Source organism: Pelophylax lessonae (assembly GCF_965119305.1).
Source record: "Pelophylax lessonae genome assembly, chromosome: 12".
Lineage (NCBI taxonomy): Eukaryota > Metazoa > Chordata > Amphibia > Anura > Ranidae > Pelophylax > Pelophylax lessonae.
The window spans coordinates 64,920,911-64,943,643 of record NC_138779.1 but is presented as its reverse complement, the minus strand read 5'-3'; the positions used below and the strand labels follow the sequence as shown (position 1 = coordinate 64,943,643).

At 40.0% G+C, this 22,733-nt stretch overlaps 1 protein-coding gene across 1 annotated transcript in view; it reads left to right on the top strand.

Moving 5' to 3' along the window:
- The window catches only part of ANKK1 (ankyrin repeat and kinase domain containing 1), a 147,862-nt gene extending 132,005 nt beyond the window's left edge, over nucleotides 1–15,857 (top strand). The window contains exons 5-8 of the mRNA XM_082274283.1: nucleotides 2,325–2,480; nucleotides 4,314–4,447; nucleotides 7,887–7,926; nucleotides 14,208–15,857. Of these exons, the coding sequence (XP_082130409.1) occupies nucleotides 2,325–2,480; nucleotides 4,314–4,447; nucleotides 7,887–7,926; nucleotides 14,208–15,523 (1,646 nt within the window). The 3' untranslated portion in view covers nucleotides 15,524–15,857. The remainder of the gene's footprint in view (nucleotides 1–2,324; nucleotides 2,481–4,313; nucleotides 4,448–7,886; nucleotides 7,927–14,207) is intronic.
- The last annotated feature ends 6,876 nt before the right edge of the window (nucleotides 15,858–22,733 follow it).

The following is a 22,733-nucleotide window of genomic DNA, read 5'->3' as shown; positions in this document are numbered from 1 at the left end:
TCCATTACCATACAGCGCATGCGTCCGCCGGACTGAGCGGAGGGGAAGCAGGAAGGAGATGGCTGGAACGCACGGAGCGTTCCAGCCGCCATTGGGCCACCAGGGATAGCAAAGAAAGATAGTTTGGAGACAAACAAACATAACAAAAACACTGCCATGGAGGAGACAAATCTTCAGACCCTGTCAGGATATCCGTCGGCCATCCGAAGCACCGCACAGTTATCAGCCAAAGGGGATTTTGAAATGTCACTCACCCGCCCGTGGCTGGGCCCTGGACATAGACACCGACTTTTCATTCTGAGGTAAGCCGACCAAATTCCAACAGGAAATAATCCAAATAGTTGATCCTTGGAGGAGGACAAAAAAGGAACACTGGCTGTGCCTGCAAGCTGAAATTTATAGAGGGGGGTCCTATACCATTGGAGAGGAGGCGGGGTTAACCCCACACGTAGGCTGCCATGGAGACTGCCAGGAAAAAACATTTTAATGGGTTTACAACCTCTTTAATTGGTGCTTGTTGGATAGCAGATTAGAACTGCAGTGTCTAAATGCTGTAAGTCACAGTAAAATATGAAGGAAAAAAGTTTTTTTTTTTTTTTTTAAATCCAGATTAAGCAACCACATATGCACTGAGCTTGCATTACATGGCTGCTACACGCCGTATGCCTAATAGGTTGGATACTGTTGTTGTTCTATTCCGCTATTGAATAAAAAAAACCCATTTGAATGAAAAACTGAAAAATATTTTTTTCCCTAAAAACTGAAAAAAAAATATTTTCCTCTTAAATTGGTGCTTTTTGAAGAGCAGATTAGAAAAGCAGTGTCTAAACACTCTATGTCAAGGTAAAATATGAAGGAAAAAAGTTTTTTTCTTTTTTAAATCCAGATTAAGCAGACACATATGCTCTGAGCTTGTATTACATGGCCGCTGCACGACGCACGCCACCCACCTAACTGACTGATGAAAGTTTTTTTTTTCTCCCTCTTCCTCACTGGGCTCAGGTCAGGGCAAAAGATTGTGCACTGCACCTCCACCCAAAAAAATAAATGTAGATCGCTGTCTGATTAAAGAAGACTCTTCCTATTCTTTCCCTAAAAGCAATCTCCAGCCTCCCCCTACAATAATCTCCTATCTCTCCCTCAGCAGCAGCAGGAACCTGTCCATAGTTTAGTTAGAGCAAAGTGACGCGCGCGGCGCTATGTGTCTCCAGCTTATATAGAGGCTGGGTCACATGCTGCACTGGCCAATTACAGTCATGCCATTAGTAGGCATGGCTGTGATGGCTTCTAAGGGCACACTAGTAAAACGCTTGTTGAAACCGCACCATTAAAACATTAAAACCGCGCCAAAACATGAAATAACATTACCGAACAACGTACTGTATCCCGAACATACAGTGAAATGTTCGGGTCCGTGTCCGGGTACCGAATACCCAAAAGTCCGGTACGATCCCGAACAATACAGTCCGGGTTCGCTCAACCCAACCAGTAATCTTAATGTTATAGCTGATCAGTGCATATATCAAGGATTTTAGAAAACATCATTGCAGAATACCTACTGACACATGATATTCTTTGATTCTCTCTTGCCTGCAGTCACATTCTATTTCTTGAATAGAAGGGTCTACCTGCTAAAATCACATGATAGGTCACAGTTTTTTAAAAATAAGTAAATCTAAGGAGAAATGCAGTCAAGAACCATGTAAGCAGGAGATTATCTAGGTAGTTACTTGAATTGTCTTAGTATTTGTAAACTATAGCAGCTGAAATATCCTCAGAATCTGAAATACATCCAGGAGTGTTAGATGTCAGGTCATCCGCTGCATGCTGTGGTTCTATCCAGCAGTCCCTACCTCACTACAGGAAGCAAGTTGTGTACTCTACTCCTTCAATCCTTTTGATGGATATTAATAGGAAATACACTGAGAATCCACCATACTTGCATTGTCTGAACTGGCATAGAAGATTTCATAAGATATCAGCTGTTTGCTAGTACATACCCTTCTTGTGAATACACAACTTTAATCACATTATATCCTGGTTAATTGAAGGAGCGTGAAGGTTGTAGCTGGGTCCATTAGCCATCCCCATGCCCTAGGCACCTGCTTTAGTTTCCTTGTTGATGATCCAGCTCTGTGCTAAAAACACTTCCTTTGCCATTGTTATTGAATGCAGCAATGATCTGAGTCACTGTTTACCCATAGAGATAAGTATTGATCATCTTCCTTTGAAGGCAATCTTTTGTAGCCTTTTTCTTTGTAGTGACAGTTTCACTTTAATGGCTTACATTTAATGATAATACATAGAAATCTCACTTTCTTTAGGTAACAGCATGATGACTGTCATTGTGAAAGTCGCAGCTGGGCAGAGACCTCCATTAAATGATATTTCTGAGGATGGACCTGTGGAATGTCAGCAGATGATTGACCTGATGCAGAGATGTTGGAATCAAAACCCGAATAAAAGACCAAGTTTCTCCGGTGAGCAGTTTGTGTCTATCATACAAAATGTTTTTTTAAAGATCAGTTGTCAAATAAAGATCTACTTGACTTTAGGTTGACCTTTAAGGGTCAGGCCTCCTCCAAGAAGTTCTCACAAATTTGGCAGCCCTAGCGCGACATAGTGGAATCTTTTTGGAAATATATCCCTGAGTCTCAACATTTGTAATTTGGGGTATGATAATTCTATTTTTGTTGGCTTGCTGGTACAATTGACATGGGCTTTTTAGCTCTCCTTTTAAATATTGGGGAGGCGGGGTGGCATTGGTGTGAATGGTGTATGTACTGTATGTTGGTGTGCTTTCTTTTCTTTTGGTTTCCTTTGTTAAAGCAGGTTGGGATGGTTTTTGGGCTCTCAGTAACCTTACAGTACTATACTCTGTATCTATATGTTTCAATTGCTCCTTCCATGGAGATTTTTTGTATGTAATTATTTATTTTTTGAATATTTTTCTAGTCCACTGTATTTGCATACTTTGCAATGCATTTGATAAATTAAACATAATTAAATAAATGAACACAATAAAAAAAAAAAAAAAGGTTCAGGTGACCTGTTCAATTTTATACAGTAAGTCACAAAAGCAAAATGATTGAAACTAAGTTCCATGCAAAAATCTACACAGATGAAATAAATACTGTATAGGGGGCAGTTTTACCATTCAGTAAAGTCCTGAAATGTTTTATAGCACTGGCAAATAGCACACCCCTGTCTGGCAGGGAAGAAGATCTGATTTTTCTGCTGAAAATAAGTAACAGCCACAGGTCTTGCCCATCACAGTCTAAATTCTGCTATACAGCAAATGCAGGGTAAGAATTGATACCTGGTCACATTAAGGCAGGCCATAGGCGGTGCACATTTCTTTTCCGCAACCATGGGTTGCAGGAAAGAAATTTGCACAATTTCTCCATCAACACTGACAGTGTTGACAGGGGAATCCCTCCTCCCAAGCAATTGTCTTCTCCCAGCTGGGGGGGGAGGGGGGCATAGGAAGCCAGTGATTATTGTAGTGGCGGTATAATTACCCTATCTATTAATGGTTCAAATTTCTGCCGAGATTCGAACCGTCTATGGCTGGCCTTAAATATAACAAACATCTGGACTTTACATATATCTAGACCTCCCTCTTTTTAAAGTGGTTGCAAACCTCAGACATGAAATATGAACAAAGCATATCCCTCTATAGTGTAAATCCAGGGCACTAAGTGTCATTTCTGTCTGCTGCTTCCTTCCTCTGCTATTAGCATGAGTCACTTCTGATAAATTTTTGTGACACCAAGAGAAAAAAAAATGACAGGGAAGGGAACTCCAGCTGATTGACAGCCTTAGCTTTGTTCCTGTGAGCTGTGTGAAGGGGGGGGGGGGTATCCCTCCCCTCCAATAATCTCTCAGAGTTCTCCTCACTATGCTCTGCAGAGTGTAACATCACCTCTCTGCCTCTTTTTTTCTGACAGCTCAGACCAGCTTTATAAATTCTGATCTTGAAACAGATGTAGAGAGAAGAAGACTGCAGATAAGCAGGTACAACTTATGCAGGAAGATTTGGTACATTTCTATTTATGACCTAAGGAAAGTCAATTCACTGGGTATATGTAAGGGTTTGCAACCACTTTAAAAATTTAGTTTGTATCAATTCCGATATAGCCTGGGGAGTATTAGCTGCTAAGCTGGTAAGCAAGGTGCCTCGTGTCATCCTTTTTAATGTTTGTCCTTTTGGTATGCATCTCAGTCTATTCCATGTATTCATTATTGGCATTTTACCTTCTACAAATAAAATTCCTTTGTGCTAGTTACCTCTCTCTGATTTCCTTCTTTAGATATTATTGTTGAATCCCATATGTTACTCTGTTTGGTACAAAGCCCATTACCAGAGCAAGTAGGTGTGTGGTCCAAAGCTGAAAAAGATCATGTAAAGTCTTCTGCTGTAATAGTCGACAACATAAGCAGTGATGTAAGTTCTAAGAATCAAAAAGTTGTTTCCTATTTAATTTTCTTTCCTTAATATTCATCTTTTTAAGAACACTCAGAAGTGTCAGTTTTATTTCAGTATAGTAGTGCAAATATCAAAGCTGAAGTGCTAAGTACATTAATCTATTAATGCCCTATGGTTTGGAATGGAATGTATAACAAACACACATAGGTACACTATATTAGTGATCGACCAGAGCTCCCTGTCCACCTAATTCCAGATTTTCGTTGCCGATACCAACATTTTGGCCATTGAATATCGGTATTGGCCGTTATTGGACGATATTTTTGTACATTTCATTTTTTTTTCTATATTTACACTTGACCGGTACTGTTGTGGAGGGATCTTGGGGTCTAAAAGACCCCAAACCCCTCCTCTTCACTTAAAAGTAGGGATGATCGAACGGTTCGGGTCGACCATCGGTTCGGCCCGAACATTGGGTGTTCGAGGTTCGGCGGAATTTAGAACTTTTTGCCCAAAAAGTTCGGAATTCGGCAACCAGAACCGCCCAAAATGCAATGCTTCAGGAAATGGGCTTTAAAAGCCCGTGATTGGGCCAGAACCATTAGCAAAAGCCAATTGAGGGGGCAGGAGAATGCTAGGAATGTGATTGGAGTGACTAGGGGGTCCCTAGACCAATCATTAGTGAATACGCCCCCCAGTATATAAGATCGCCCCCGCCATATTCCTAGCATTGTTATACTGGACATGGAAGAGAGTGGAAGCAGTTCTGTTAATTTTACTTTAAAAGTGTCATTTAGCTATTTTTAGTGTGAGGAAAGGGATATCTAGTGTAGTTAGAGTGCTCCTTTACACTTAAGTTAGCTTCAGAAAATTTAGTTTCTGTAGGGAAAGTGTTAAGTGTAAGGGGACCGTAGTGTAGTGTAGGGTTAACTGGCAGTGACTGCTATGGCAGGGTGACAAAACCCTTCCATAGCAGGGTGACCGCTATAGAGAAATGATCATTTCTCTGAATTTCTTTGGCACACCCATATGGCTTCTCACCAGCCAAGCATTTTTTATGCTGCAGGGGCTGCCACTGCCAGTGCTTTTTTGAGGACATGTTTGATGTCAGACATGACATCTGAACATGTGTATAGGGGGTATATATAGACATATATGTCTGAATATATACCCCTAGACATATATAGGTGTGATAGTAGCAGGAATAAATGCTTGCGCTAATGAAATCATTTACAGTAATATATTTCTGCTACTATCACACCTATATATGTCTAGGGGTATATATTCAGACATATATGTGTATATATACCCCCTATACACATGTTCAGATGTTTTGCCTGCCTCAAAAGAACCCAAAAAAATGCCAAAAAAACGCTAGCGTCAAAAAAAAAAAATGCCCAGGTGTGTTTTTGCTGGCATTTTTTGGGGGGTTTTGGAGGCAGGCAAAACATCTGAACTTGTGCACAGTACCACTATACACAAGTTCAGATGTTTTTCCTGACTGCAAAGAACCCAAAAAAATGCCTACTTTGAAACCGGCAAGGTGTGGAGAGAAGCTAACCCCCTGAGCTGAAAGTTTTCTAATACATACAATCCTTTTTTTTCTGGTTCTGGACATGCTACAGAGCTGAAACTTCACAGGTACGCCTTTTAGACCCCCCAGACACAAAATCACACAAAAAAAGTTCTTAAAAATTGTTATTTTTGATAAAAAGCCAATTATTGAAAAAAAAAAGAGATTTTTTGATTTTTACTTTGGATTTCAGATCTGGGGGGTCTAAAAAGTGTACATGTGAAGTTTCAGCTCTGTAGCATGTCCAGAACCATAAAAAAAAGATTGTTTGTATAAGAAAACTTTCAGACAGGGGGTTGGCTTCGCTGCTGTAACACCTTGCCGGTTTAATAGAAGGCATTTTTTTGGGTTCTTTGCAGTCAGGCAAAACATCAGAACTTGTGCACAGTACCACTATACACAAGTTCAGATGTTTTTCCTGACTGCAAAGAACCCAAAAAATGCCTTCTATTAAACCGGCAAGGTGTTACAGCAGCGGAGCCAACCTCCTGTGCTGAAAGTTTTCTAATACAAACGATTTTTTTTTCATGGTTCTGGACGTGCTACAGAGCTGAAATTTCACATGTACACTTTTTAGAACCCCAGATAATAAATCCAAAGTAAAAATCAAAAAATCTCTTTTTTTTTTTTTAATTTTTCAATAATTGGCTTTATTATCAAAAATGACAATTTTTAAGAACTTTTTTGTGTGATTTTGTGTCTGGGGGGTCTAAAAGGTGTACCTGTGAAGTTTCAGCTCTGTAGCATGTCCAGAACCAGAAAAAAAGATCATATAGGTGTTAAAGTTAAAGGAGGGTCCCGACCCACATCCCTGTTCTACTGAAAAATTATCTTTTTTTTTTCATGGTTCTGGACATGCTACAGAGCTGAAACTTCACATGCACACCTTTTAGACCCCCCAGATACTAAATCCAATCTCTCTCTTTTTTTTTTTTTTTAATTTTTTTCAATAATTGGCTTTTTTATCAAAAATGACAATTTTTAAGAACTTTTTTTTGTGTGATTAGTAGTAGTTAATGGGGCATGACCCAGAACCCTAGGCACTTTTTAGGGGCATTTATTGGGTTTTATGGCTTAAAAAATTGTGTTTTTTGATTACCGAAGTTCGGGTCCCATTGATTTCAATGGGGTTCTGAAATCCGAACCAAACTTTTGGGAAATTCGGGTGTTCTGGTCGAACCGAACTTTTCAAAAGTTCGATCATCCCTACTTAAAAGCATTCAAAACAGCCAAGTTTGTAATTTTTTTTTAATCTAGCGCTGAATATGATGTCATGACATCACTTTTACAAGGAGACCCAATCAGAGCCGAATGCGGCTTTGATCAGGTCTTCTCTTCGGCGGCCATTCAGGTAGGTTGCCCAGGTCTCCCGGTGGGATGGGAGACCCGGGCGAGCCACGGAAGGTGGCGGGAGGGGAAGGATGTCCCCTCCGGCTCCTTGTAATGACAGCTGAGTGGCTTCTCAGCCGCATCGGTTGTCATTACAAGACAGCCAACTATCGGCTATGGATGCTGGTACCAGGGTGATGCCTTTAGCTGCAGACATCACTAGTGACACAGCTAGTAGGAGGAACTTCTCCCTGTACGGCTGTCATAGAGCGGCTGTGGCATTGGGAACATGTTACATGTTCCACCCTACAAAACGGGTGGAACTTGTAAGATGTTCCCAAAGGTGAACTTATCCTTTAAGCATTGGCCATTAAAGAATACAAATATGAAGACTTCTAATGTAATATAATCCACTGCAACCAGGTTTAATATTTTAGAAGTATAGGGAAGTTAGTATATGGAATGATAATACTAATATTTATTAGTGATATAAAGCCATTTATCAAGGTCGTTCCTTACATACAATATGTTGATTTACTATCTCAATTTTTACAGGAAAGTTGCCAGCCATCATCTTCCAGTTCGATAAGCAATGGTAAGTTCCAGATAAGCTTTACCTAATCCTATAGTAGAAAACTCAGTTCAGAAGAAGGTCCCCTGAAGGCTAAATACAGCCATTGAGAAAGTCTGAAATATCTTTGATGTTTCTCAAACTAATCTCACAAATAGGTTGAATGCACCTGAAAGCAAGCTACATTTGACTACAAACACAACTCCTAGTTGTAGTACAGGCCTCAGATAAAAGTGATAAAAATTCCACTTACCTTGGCTTGTATGGGGACAGGGAGATTGGATATTTTCTTTCAACACATAAACCCAGGACAACCATTTTTCTTTATTACATTGACCAGGACTTGAACATTCATTTCATCACAAGAGAGCAGATAAACACTTTACAGTTCACTGCTGTATGAGTGTTGTAGTCTGCATCTGAGGTCCATCATTAAAATTGGGACTTTAATGGTCAGAGATAAGTATGTGGTAGTAGTAATTTTAACCTCAGCGGATTTACCTCAACGGGGTGGCAACATGTATATACGTGATTTTGCACTTCTGGGTTTTGGCTCACTCCCGCAGTGATTTTACACAGTGGGAGCTGATCGCAGATCCTGTGGCTGAGGCAGATTGCTGAGTCAGAGGCAGATTGCCTGTGTCAATTTGTCATTCTGTCAGAAACAAAATTGCGATGATGTAGCACCTTTCTCCTGCACTCAGAACCAGAGCTCCCTGTCCACCTCATTCCACTACCTTGCTACCGTATAAGATTGGGGTAGTCTGAAGGTACTGCAAACAAAAAACAAACAAAGGGCGCACCAACCTAGTGCATTATCCTCAATATTGGCTTTATTAATAAAAAAGTGTCTAATCACAAACAATTGTTGTAAAACAGCATATCCAATCCAAACATCAGGAACAATCTGTGTCGGTACCCCCTATCCTTAACGGATGAGGGCTGACAAATTTCGTGGCTTAGCCCCTTCTTCAGAGCCAGTAGGCAATGTCTAGACCACTAGTTTATGGCTCTGAAGAAGGGGCTAAGCCACGAAATTTGTCAGCCCTCATCCGTTAAGGATAGGGGGTACCGGCACAGATTGCTCCTGATGTTTGGATTGGATATGCTGTTTTATAACAATTGTTTCTGAGTAGACACTTTTTTAATTACTAAAGCCAATATTGAGGATAATGCGCTAGGCCGGTGCGCCCTTTGTTTGTTTTTTGTTTGTCATTCTATCAGTACAGAAGACATGGATCCTGTGTTCCTCTAAAACAGAAACACAGACCCATGCCTTTTACTAGTAAAAGCACCTCCTCCACTACACTGAAACATTAGCTAGGCACACAGTCAACCCTTTGATTGCCCCTGATGTTAACTCCTTCCTTGCCAGTTTCACTAGTACAGTGATCACTGTAATAATGTCACTGATCCCTAAAAAAGTGTCAAAAGTGTCAGTTAGGTGTCCGATTTGCACGCCACAATATTGAAGTCCCGCTTTAAGTCATTGATTGCCACCATTACTAGTAAAAAATAAATAAATAAATAAAAAATATCCCATAGTTTGTAGATTCTAAAACTTTTGCCCAAACCAATCAATATACACTTAATGGGATTTTTTTTTTACCAACAATATGTAGCAGAATACATATTAGCCTATTTCTTTTTTTTTTTATTGGATTTGTTTTAGAGCAGAAAGAAAAAAAATATATATATTTTTTTCAAAATTAACTGTCCTTCTTTGTTTCTAGCGCAAACAAATTAAAACGCAGAGGTGATCAAATACCACCATAAGAAAGCTTCATATGTGGGGAAAAAAGGGCATACATTTGATTTGGGTACAGTGTCGCACCACTGCGCAATTGTCAGTTAAAATAACGCAGTGCCATGTCACAAAAAATGGCCTGGTCAGGAATGGGGGTAAACAGTACAAGTAGTTAAAGGAACAGGTTTGTTTTTTTTTGGTTACCTCAATGCATTTTAACCGCTTCTCGACCACCCGCCGCCTTTTAACTGCAGCAGGGTGGCTCTCCTGCGCGAACCGACGTAGACCTACGTCGGTCGCGCGCAGGCAGCTAGGGGGTGAGCTCCCACCCCCACTCGGCATCGGGGAAGCCAATGCACGGGTCAGGCAGCTCCTATTGCTGCTTAACACCCGCGAACGTTCCCCGCTGAGAGAGAGAAGGACGGTCGGCTGTTGTAAACACAGCCGTCCGTCCTTCTCCCTGGGATGATCACAGAGACCATGTAATCCTGCTATATAGGATCACATGTCTCTATGGTCATCTCACAAGCCATCCCCCCCTTCCCACACAGTTAGAATCACTCCCCTAGGCTTACATTTAACCCCTTGATAACCAACAGTATTAACCCCTTCCCTGCCAATGGCATTATTACAGTAACAGTGCATATTTTAGCACTGATTACTGTAGTAATGTCACTGGTACCCCCAAAAGTATCAAAAATGTCAGTTAGGGGTCCGATCTGTCCGCTGCAATGTCGCAGTCCCGTAAAAAATTGCAGATCGCCGCCACTACTAGTAAAAAAAAACAATAAAAATTACATAAATCTTTCCCGTATTTAGTAGACGTGATAACTTTTGCGTTAACCAATCAAAATACACTTATTGCGATTTTTTTTTACCAAAAATGTGTAGCAGAAATTTTTTAACCTAAAATGTTTAAAAAAATTGATGTTTACATTTTTTTTATTTTTTGGGAATGTCATATAAAAGAATGTGAAAAATATTGTTTTTATTTTTTTTTTAAATTGTCGCTCTTTTTTTGTTTATAGCGCAAAAAATAAAAATTGCATAGGTGATCAAATACCACCAAAAGACAAAAGAAAGCTCTATTTGTGGGAAAAAAAGTACGTCAGTTTCGTTTGGGTTCAGCGGCGCCGACTGCGCAATTGTCCGTTAAAGTAACGCAGTGCCGTAACGCAAAATAGGGCCTGGTCAGGAAGGGGGTAAAATCTTCTGGTCCAGAAGTGATTAAGCTTTAAGTTAAAAATGCAGTGCACCCAGCCCCCCTAATACTTACCTGAGCCCAATCTCCAGATATGGAGTAGGGAAGGATGGGGAAGATACCAGATATCATATTAAATAAGATAAAGTGACCCTAAACTACCACAAAATATTAACATACTACAAAACAATAGTATTCTGATGCAGTTCAATACAACAGAGAAAATAATACATATAAGTGGGCCATAATGCATGTGATAATATTGTAATGATGGTGACTATAATGGAAAATAAATATATACAGATATATACATTAATTTTAAATATTGTATATGTATTTTTATATTTTAAAATAAGGTTTTGAGTGACTTTTAAGGAAGAGATAGGCATATTTACTAAAAGAGCTGAGAGTTTTTACATATTTAGTGGCAAAGAGCATATTTTTTAGACCATAATGAGTGTGTAGCTTAAAATAAGGCAAAATAAGCAAAAGTTAGAATGTCACATCTAATGCTCTTATCTTATTAGCCTGCACTTCCCAAAGCTAAAATGCTGGACTTAACAGTATATACACTAACAATGATAGACCAGACTTTAGCTCTCCCCTGTATTGGTTATAAGATCAACCATGAAGTATTAGAGCTCATAATGATAAGAAAACTAACAATTCTGCTGGATGCTGACAAAGTACACTGCTACAAAAAATAAAGCTAACAATTTTTAATCAGAGTATAGCATCAAGTCAATTAAACTCCTGGGATATTTATCTGCTCAGTTAAGTAGAAGAGGGGGTTGTTAATCAGTTTCAGATGCTTTGGTGTTAATGAAATAACAATAGGCGCACTAGATGGGCAACAATGAGATGACCTCCAAAACAGGAATGGTTTTACAGGTAGAGGCCACTAACATTTTTTTTTTCCCTACTCATCTTTTCTGACTGTTTTTTTACTAGTTTTACATTTAGCTAGAGTCAGTGTCACTACTGGTAGCATGAGGCAATACCTGGACCCTATAGAGGTTGCAGAGGCAATCCAACCCCTCAGGATGGCACATCAATATGTGCCTTTGCCAGAAGGTTTGCTGTGTCTCCCAGCACAATCTCAACACCATGGAGGAGATTCCAAAAGACAGGCAGTTACTCTAGGAGAGCTGAACAGGGTTGGAAGAAGGTCCCTAACCCATCAGCAGGACTGGTATCTGCTTCTTTGTGCAAGGAAGAACAGGATGAGCACTGCCAGAGCCCTACAAAATGACCTCTAGCAGGCCACCAGTGTGAATGTCTCTGACCAAACAATCAGAAACAGACTTCATGATGGTGACCTGAGGGCCGAAGTCCTCTAGTGGGCCCTGTGCTCACTGTCTGACACCGTGGAGCTTGATTGGCATTTGCCATTTATCACAAGAACTGGCAGGTCAGTCACTGGTGCCCTGTGCTTTTTTACAGATGAGAGCAGGTTCACATTGAGCACACGTGACAGACATGAAAGGGTCTAGAGAAGCAGTAGAGAATGTTATGCTGCCTATAACAACGTTCAGCATGACCGGTTTGGTGGTGGGTCAGTGATGGTCTGGGGAGGCAAATCCATGGAGGGACGCAAAGACCTCTACAGGCTAGACAATGGCACCCTGACTGCCATTAGTTATCATGATGAAGTCATTGGACCCATTGTGAGACCCTACGCTGGTGCCATAGGTCCTTGGTTCCTCCTGGTGCACGACAATGCCCAGGCCTCATTTGGCAAGAGTATGCAGCCAGTTTCTGGAGGATGAAGGAATTGATACCTTTGAATGGTCCCCATATTCGTCTGACCTAAATCCAATAGAACATTATGGGACATTATATTTCAGTCCATCCGACACCGCCAAGTTGCACCTCTGTCTGTTTAGAACCTCAGTGATGCCCTGGTCCAGATCTGGGGGGAAATACCCCAGGACATCATCTGTCATCTCATTAGGAGTATGCCCCGGCGTTGTCAGGCATGCATATGAGCAGGTGGGGGACATACAAACTACTAAGTACCATTTTGAGTTCCTGCAATGGAATTTAAGCAAAATGAACTAGCCTGCTGCATCATTTTTTCACTTTGATTTTCTGGGTGTCTTTGAATTCAGTCCTCTGTAGGTTGATCATTTTAATTTCCAACAAACAATGTGGCATCCTTTCATTTCCAAAAAACATTACCCAGTCCATATCAAAATAGATATCCAGCATGATATTTTTCCCTATTGAGATCTGATGAGTTTTCAAAGTGTTCCTTTAATTTTTTTTGAGCAGTGTATATTCACGTTTCTGTCAATTGTAGACCAACGTTCTCCATATTGACCAACAACCTCCATTTTACCTACATAGCCTCCATTTCATCTAGATAGACAGTCATCTTTCACCAGTAGTTATTATTCCTGTTTATGCTTTCAAATTCCATTTATCAGAATGGAAAGATCTGACTAAAGGCTGTGTAAAATAAGATGATATTTATTACCAATAAACTGATAAAGAAGACTGATAAATAACTAGTTGTTTACGTAGGTGCATGCATTTATATTTTTCCTGCTAGTGTAGCATTCGTTATAATAGAGTTTTAAATGCTAAAGATTAGGAAACTTTAGTTCACGGTACCCCAACGATGGGTAACTAAAATCTCAGAAAAAAAAAATAAATACAGACCAAATTAGTTTAAAGGCAAACTCTGTTTATTTCTTTTCTTTAGAAAGTAGAGAGGAAATAGACCTGTATAAAATATATGCAGTAATAATATCGGTAATTTGCAATCATTTAAAATCCTCAAATTCAATGTGAAGGACACATTTTCCTCATTGTCTTGAATGAGAAAACCTCCTCACAGTTACAACAGGCTAATGAAAACACTGACTTTGAAATGATCAGATTGTGGTAATGCAAAACCCTCCAAGTAGACCTGCAATCTTGCCCATTAATAGCAAAGTGAAAGCTTCTTTAGATATCCTAGTTCTTTTGCTATTGTTGCTTACCTTTTTGGCACTCCTTGCCTGACTTGTTCACCTGCCAGAGCAATAAGTAGAAAACCTTGTATAAGCACAGTGTTGGAGAAAAGGACCTCCCCCCTGCCGTCGCATGGCAGTGCTTGGGGTTCAAAGATGGCTGCTCAGACTCAGGAGCAAGAGGAGAAAGTGATATGCTCCCTTATGTCTGGGAAGGCATATCAAAAATTAATATAAATTTAAAGTAATTTTAAAAAAAATATGTGTTCACTGAAAATACACTTAACTTTCGTTGGCAATGTTTAAATCTCCCAGCTCATCAATTTTTTTGTTTCAAGAAAAATAGGTACCCAGAGAAAAGTTCAATAGCCTTACTAAAACAGTTTTTTTCTCCTAACAGAGATCTTCATGAATGAGATTTTTCAAAACAACAGTGATACCGTGTCCTGCGTGGATGAAAACAACTGCACACTTCTTCACTTAGCAGTAGCTCAAGGAAACCTTGAGAAAGTAAACCATCTCCTCAGCTTGAATGTTAATGTTAATAGCCGCACATTGAGTGGATATACACCGCTCATCTTGGCGGTGCAGAAAAAGCTCCCTGACATATGTACTATTTTAATAGAAAATGGGGCAGATGTGAACATAACTGATGAAGACAAATGGTCACCTCTGCATTTTGCAGCCCAGGCTGGAGATGATCGGATAGCACGTCTACTGTTGGACCACGGAGCTCAGGTAGATGCAGTGGAACGAGATGATTGGACAGCACTTCATCTGGCTTCTCAAAATGGCTTTGAAAATGTTGCCCGGGTCCTTTTCACCCGTCAGGCAAACCCAAATTGCCAGGAAGCAGATGGGAAAACAGCTCTTCATATAGCTTCCTATTTTGGTCACTACAAAATTGTTAAACTACTGATTAGCCAAGGAGCTGACCGAGATGCCAAGCAGAAGAATCTCAGGACTCCCCTTCACATTTCTGCAGATAGAGGATATGTCCGAGTAGTACAGCATTTGATTCAAAAGGGAGCTAATGTCAACTGTGCTGATCAAAGCCTTTATAGCCCATTGCATATGGCAGCAGTAAAAGGCAATAGCATGATCTGTAAACTCCTCATAAAGCATGGTGCTCAGGTGAACATAAAAAATAACCAGGGCTGGACACCACTGCATCTTGCAATTTTTAAAGGACATACTGAAATAATACATTTGCTTAAAGACAATAATGCTGCCTTAGATGCTGAAGGAGATATGAAATGGACACCACTCCACCTGGCAGTACGCTACAGTGAAGACTCAATCATTTCTCTTCTTTTGGATTTTGGAGCTGACCCAAATGTTGCAGAAATGTCTGGCTGGACGCCGCTGCACCTTGCAGTACAACGGAGTTCTTTTGGCAACGTTATCAAGCTTATTGAGAAGAGAGCTAATGTGGATGCTCAAAATAAATTTGGTTGGACTCCGTTACATGTGGCAATACTAAATGCTAATGCAGCCATTGTAAAGACTCTTCTCCGGGCTAATGCCAAGCAGAATATAGAAGACAGTAGCGGTTGCACACCCTTACAGCTAGCAGTAAGGAATCATAAAAACAGCATTGCGACTCTGCTGGAGGGAGGCTCAGATACCTCTTCTGCCAGTTCAGAGGAAGTAAGTGAAGAACTGGGACCTTACCTGAATTTCCAAGATTTAACCCTGCAGAGTTACAATTTCTAAAATGTATATTTCTACTTGAAACCTTATATGTGAATTTACAGTTATTCCACTTTATATACTTTGGACTATCAATACGTTATCAACTTGTTTAATGTAAAGAACATATGTTTTTTGTTGTGGTTTTTTTTTTTTATATTATTTCCTGATAATTATAGAAAAACTACATGTAAACTTCAGATTTCACGTAAATGATGTTGGAAACGTTATACTATAGTATTACAGTTTTAAAATTTTACTCCTGGGTAGATATGCCATTGTGACATTTCCATCCATGATTTCTTCCTGCTCACTCATGTACCCCTCACTATGTCAAACAATATTCTGTACAATTAAATTAATAACTCTGACCGGTACATGCTGCATGAGCACAGTAAGAGGTATAGTTGGATGGAGATGGTTCTTATCAAGGTTGTATTTTTCATAAAGATTTGTGAGCCATTGCTTAGAGCATTAGAATTGGTGAAAGTCACAATTTTTGTGTGTGTTGTACAATTTTTCTCCTTGTCTGATGTCCTCTCAATACTTAAAGGTTATCCTGCAGAATTGGGTGAAAAGAGAAAAAATGTCAATACCAGTGAGGTGTCACTAGGAACACTAGTTCAGAGAGAATTAACACCACACTTTTTTGTAAAGACTTCTAAATAATACATTGTACAGTCCAATCGAAGCTATTCTTGACATGCTGTCATCAGTATTTCAATAATCCTTTCACAGGCTGAGGGCCTATTTAAAAGTGTTACATGTTTCAAATATGCCAAGTGCAGCCTGATCTCAATACCTTTTAGCAGCGCTTAGGCCCCTTTTCTCTTTATCTGATCTCTAGTGCAGCATGATTCCTTGGTAAAGTTTGAATAAAGTTTTACACCTTTATATCCCCTTTTACCCCAACATAGTATATTGGCCTTCAGATTTTTTTCTTGGGCTAACTTTAAAACACCCTTTATTTTAGTAACTGATGCCGATTCCTGTCCCACTGCAGTGCTTTGTGCTGACATAGCTGAATAATATCCATATCCTTCAGCACACGCTTCCCCACATTGTATTGCAAAAATCAGAGATGAGATCTGTCTTACCAGTTCTGTTATAATAAACAGTGTGCCAGGTCTAATACTGGTGTCTTTTATCTTACTCAGCCATAGTTAGACTCCTTGCACAGCTTTTGTACCAGGAAAGTGGACCTAAGGCTGGGTTCACACTTAAATAGGATGCGGCTCACGGCAGGGGTCCGGTGCATCCCTGTTCTCCGTTTCAGGGATGAATCAGGCCCAAATTTTTGCCTGAATTTGGACCTGAAATGGAGTCAAAGATGCACAGGACCCCTGTGCAATGAGCTCCGCAGCCGCCACAGAGATGTGTGAACCGGCTCTATTGAGAGCCGGGCACACTCTCCTGTAATGCAAATTGGATGCGGTGAAAACCGCATCCAACTTTCACAAGTGTAAACCCAGCCTAAGACATAGAAATGGAATTTGTTAGTACAATCTGACTACATAACTATTTCTACAAATTCAGTTGGGCTTCAAAGATTTGGTATATGTTTGTGCATGGACACACATACAATTTACCACATAGGTGCATTGCATTGAATATATTAATGAAATGTGTAAATATCATGTACATATTGTATTAGCTCTGTATGTATTTTTAAGTATTGCTGTAATTAGGCTTATTTCTACTCTTCAATAGTTGAGTCTTGTTAAATATTTGAAAATATGTAAACGTCTTTCAACGCCTCAGTCATTAGTTGGAAGACAGTAGTAAGCAGTTGTGTACCTAAAATACTAAAATTAGAGGGAAAAAACAAAAAATACAGTCTATTTTCCTTTTTTCAGTTTCTTTAACCTCCTTTGTGGTATGATTATGTCAGGAATTTGGTGCCAAAAGAGGTACAATTTTTTGCATGGAAATTTGGTGTTATGTATTGTAGGCCTACAATTCTTAGTAATTACTTACTTAAACCTGACCAAACAAGACTCTAGTAGACATCCCAGATGTGATAAAGTTTGAAACACAAAATCATAAATTATAATATAATAAATATCTATAAATCTAAAAATATCTATAAATAAGTTAAAGTGTATATATATATATATATATATATATATATATATATATATATAAGTATATATATATATATCCACTTGCCGACTGCCTAACGTCTATCTACGTCGGCAGTCAGCCCCTCACAGTCAAAGTGACGTAGGTCTACGTCGCTAGCTTGTGAGGCTCTAGGGAGCGAGCGCACGCCGCCGGAGGCGCGCTCCCGCTCGCTCACGGACCCCCCCGCGCATGTGTCCGGCGGACCCGATGTCCGCCGACACTCGTGATTGTCCATTACAGCGGGAGAAAGGCGGACGGCTAATGCAAACACAGCCGCCTGTCATTCTCCCCTGTGTAAGAATTGAGATCATACGGTTCTGCTATGTAGGACCGTTGATCTCTGTTCTTACAGCTCAAGCCACATCCAATCACAGTTAGAAGCACGGCCCTAGGGACACACTTAACCCCTCCTTCTCAAATAAAGTTAACTCCTTCCCTGACAGTGTCATTTTTACAGTAACAGTGCATATGCATAGCACTGATTACTGTAGTAATGTCACTGGTAACCCCAAAAGTGTCAAAAATGTCAGTCAAGGGTCCGATCTGTCCGCCGCAATGTCGCAGTCCCGCAAAAAAAAATCGCAAATCGCCGCCATTACTCGTTAAAAAAAAAACAACAAAAATGACAAAAATCTTTCCCTTCGTTAGTAAAAGCAATAACTTTTGCGCAAACCAATCAAAATACGCTTTTTGTGATTTTTTTCAACCAAACATATGTAGCATAAAACAAATTGGGGAATTTCATATAAAAAAATGTGAAAAATATTGTTATTTTTGCAAAATTTACGCTCTTTTTTTGTTTATAGCGCATGATCAAAAAATGGAACAGGTGATCAAATACCACCACAAGAAAGCTCTGTTTGTGGGAAAAAAAAGGACGTTGAATTAATTTAGGTACATCATTGCACGACTGCGCAATTGTCTGTTATAGTAACGCAGTGCCAAATCGCAAAATAGGCCCTGGTCAGGAAGGGGGTAAAATCTTCCGGGGCTTAAGTGGATATATAAAGTACAGTAAAACTGCAGGCAAGGGCACTGGGGGGGCAAACTAAGGTAAAAAAAATTGTATTTAGTAATGTAATCCAATAGGATTACAATATATCAGTGTGTTTGTGTGTTTTACTTTTTGAATTTGTCGCCGATTCCACCCCCCTGTGACGTGACGCTCACAGGGAACGGAAGCCGGGGCACACAGCATCAGGCGGAAGATCCGGCCCCCGTACACTGCCGGAATACATCGCGGGATCCCGGGGACAAGGTAAGTAACCTCTCTTCCAGGATCTAATGACTTTTCCCTGGCGGTACCCCGAGTGTGGCTCGGGGTTACCGCTAATGGCACTGAAATTCCACCCCGAGCCACACTCGGGAATACCGCCAAGGAGGTTAATATTGTTCTAGAATGCAAACCTTATTCTGGTGGAATTCCATTAAGGAAATAATTCAAATGTGTTTTTTTGCTACTGGTGCACCCTTGTTTTATGTTTCAGATGCATCTGTTGAATCAGCTCCAGGTAAATGGTTTAGACATTAATGGCTGTGTGTTGAGTTATTCTGAGAGGACAGCAAATTTACACTGTTATACAAGCTGTACACTCACAAGTGTCATTTCTTCAGTGTTTTCACATGAAAAGATATAATAAAATATTCACAAAATGTGAGGGGTGTACTCACTTTTGTGAGATACAGTATATATATATATATATATATATATATATATATATATATATATATATGTATGCACGCACACATACAGTATAAATATTGCAGCTTACCAGTCCCTATTTTACTTTTTCACCTTTTTTCTAATTTTTTTTACCTGGCGATCCTTTCCAAAGCTAACAATGACATACAGTCACTGTACTGTACAATATCTATAAAAAAGCATCGGTGCCACTCTAAGTTACTAGGACATTGGTATATTTCTGCACAGAAAATATCCTTAGCCTGAAAAAAAAAAATGCAATCAGCACATCGAAGGACTGGTAACCTGCAATATAAAATATCTTTCTTTTTGGGTTTTGATATACATTAAAGTGCACCTATCAATGTATAGTTTAAGAACTAAACTATGGCCCACCAGCTGTTGCGGAACGATGTCCCATGGGGCAATGTAAAACTCTGACATTCACAGACATGACTAGGCATGATGGGAATTGTAGTTCCTGAACAACTGGAGGGCCCTAGTTTGGAGACCCCTGCTTTAGAACATCACACAGTCTTGATTCTATGGGCAAGAATAAGGATAACCCAAAACTTGCACCTTTAAAACAATTTAGCAAAGGCAGCCCCACTATTGCTATCCAGACATGTTTCCTTTCAGTGTAAACTAAGTTAAAAAATGTATATTACACGGTTTGTCGTGTCAGAATAGTAAAGCACACCGATGAATTGTAAAGTACTGAACTAACTTGAAATATAAAATAGCTGTTTCATATGCCATAGGATTTGTGTTTGTGTCCATCCAGTAATTAGATTTACACAGCTCTGCCACACAGCGTTCTATGTTGCAGTTCATCAACACCTACAAGTTTCTGCCATATCCCCACCCTGCTAATGGACACTGGAAGGTGAAACGGAAGACTGATGAGATCATCTCTGTAACTGTTCCTCTTTTATTAACATGATCCCTGCACTGAACCATAACTAATTGGTTCCTTGTGCTGTTTTTTCCACACCCAGTGTGAGCTCTGCTGTTCAGGCACTGCAAGAGGAATATTTTTGATAACATTTTTACTGTAGTTTCTATCACAGTAACAATATATCATGTTTTAATATATGTCTATGCAGTTTTGCCTGAAAAGAAGGGAGAAAGTAAACCCTAATTTGGATTGTTTAAAGATTGGTATTCTATTTGCTATATTATTACTGTTTATATGATTGTGACCCCTGTGGAGGTTCCACTGTCTGCTGTTTTTTTCATACAGTGGAACCTCCACACTCGGGGTCACGTTATTGGGACTGTTTTGAGGATCTGGCGACTGATAGCCTGAATGGCTATTTTTGACAGCCTCACGTAAATCTGGGAAGTATTTTCCACTTTCCAGTCTCTGCAGATGTTTCCCTTTGTGGATAATCACTAACCTCATACTGATGCATCTCCCATGTCCGCCAGTGAGAGAATATGGCGGCTGACGGTGTCATGGGGGTTTGTGATGGTTGCTATCTCCAAAATGTGCATATTTTCTATATCCTCCTGAAGAAGCGGTTTTCTCCGTGAAACATGTTGAGGAATATACGCCTGGAAATTACTTTGTATTCCGTGGTTTGAACAACCATCCATTAGGCCCCTTTCACACAGGCAGACAGTTTAGATCCACCTGTCAGTTTTTCAGGCGGATCTGAACGGATGCCCCGTGCATCTCTATGGGGCAGTGGATGTCAGCGGAGACATGTCCGCTGACATCCGGTCCGTCAAATCTGGATGGATGGAAACCCTATTTTCTATCCGTCCAGCGGATCGAATCAGATAAGAACAGACAGGCGGTCCGTTCTCATTCGATTTCCCCATAAAGAACAGCGGGGACCTGACAGCTCTGTCTCCGCACACAGCGCGGAGACAGAGCTGCCATCCGCCTGCTCAGCGGGTATCGGCGGATCAATTCCCTGCTGAGAAAAACAGAGTCTGCCGACTGACTCCACGTGTGAAAGGGGCCTTATCATACTTATGGCATTTTGTACCAATGTTTCAGTTTTAAATTTGTTTTGAATACATTTTTGTAAAAATACTTTTATATGTGACATTATACTTTATTATGGTACCAGAAAAATCCTATTTCCCCTGGACTGTTCCTATGGGGAGGAATGGCCCTTTTCCCCCTTCCCCTTTATATATCTTTTTTTGAATAGTTGTGTCAGATTGGTATTGCTGTCTGTGTGATGTGTGTGATGGCAGGAAGTAAAAGGAAATCTCCCCTAAGGGGACACAAACAATAAAAAAAAAAAAAACATGACAAGGGTGCTAACCAATGTGCATTGTATTCAAAATTAAAATATAAGACTCATTTTGAATGGACATGTGCTTTATTCTGATCGATGTGTGTTTTACTGCTTGTTTATCTATATCAATTTAATGTAATCTAGTGAATCAGCAGCTAACAAGCTATAGAGGGAATGCTGATAAAAGAGTCTGAAACCCATGGTAAGCTTGGCCTAGACATTTTTTTTCCATTTAGCCAGTGATGGAGCCAGGAGTGCCAATGGGAACCTGAGAAGAAGAGGATCGGAGCTGCCCTATGCAAAACCACTTCACAAAGCAGGTAAGTATGACATGTTTGTTATTTTTAAAAAAAGAAACAAAAAAAAGCCTTTAGAATTAATTTAAAAGTACCATTTTAGTATTTGTAGATGACTCCAAGTTATGTACTGGAAAAATGTCCTTACAGATCATCTCTGACTTACAAGCTGACCTCAATGCACCAACTGGGCAACTATGTAGAAAATTAGGTTTTATCTTGATAAATGTGAAGTTATGCCCTTTGGGGCACAAAAAAAAAAAAAAATTAACAATAATGCAATATACATTCTAGGAAAAGAACACCTGGGAGGGGGTCAGTGGTTGATAAAAATCTAGGTGTTCTAGTAAATAATGCCTCATTTCCACTGAGCGGTACGGTTTGGTTTGGTACAGTCCAGTACGGTTCAGAACGGTACACCTTGATCAGGCTTCTGTTTCCACCGCCAACAGTACCCTTACATGATAGGCGGGGTGGGATGTCACTTGATAGGCATGGTTATAGGCGTGGTATATGCCGGAAAGTAGAGAATTCTCTCGCGCAAAAGAAAGCTACACAGCGAGCAACAATGGAGGAAGTAATGCAGATTTTGTTCTTGCTTCTTGGCGGAAGTGACGATTCTCTGTCAACCAATCAATGTTCTGCAGAGTGTAGCTCCACCCTGTTGGTACGGTACGATTGTGCTTGGTAGTCCAATGAAGTGATCCCAAAAAGTGGTACAGTACGGTTTGGAATTGGGGTACCATTCACAACTTTTGACAATGGAAATGGCAAAAATTGCGTACCGTACCGAACAGTAGCACTCAGTGGAAACGAGGCATAATAGACTTAACAATAGCAATGCCAAGCTACAGTTTCTAAAGTTTGCAAAATACTTT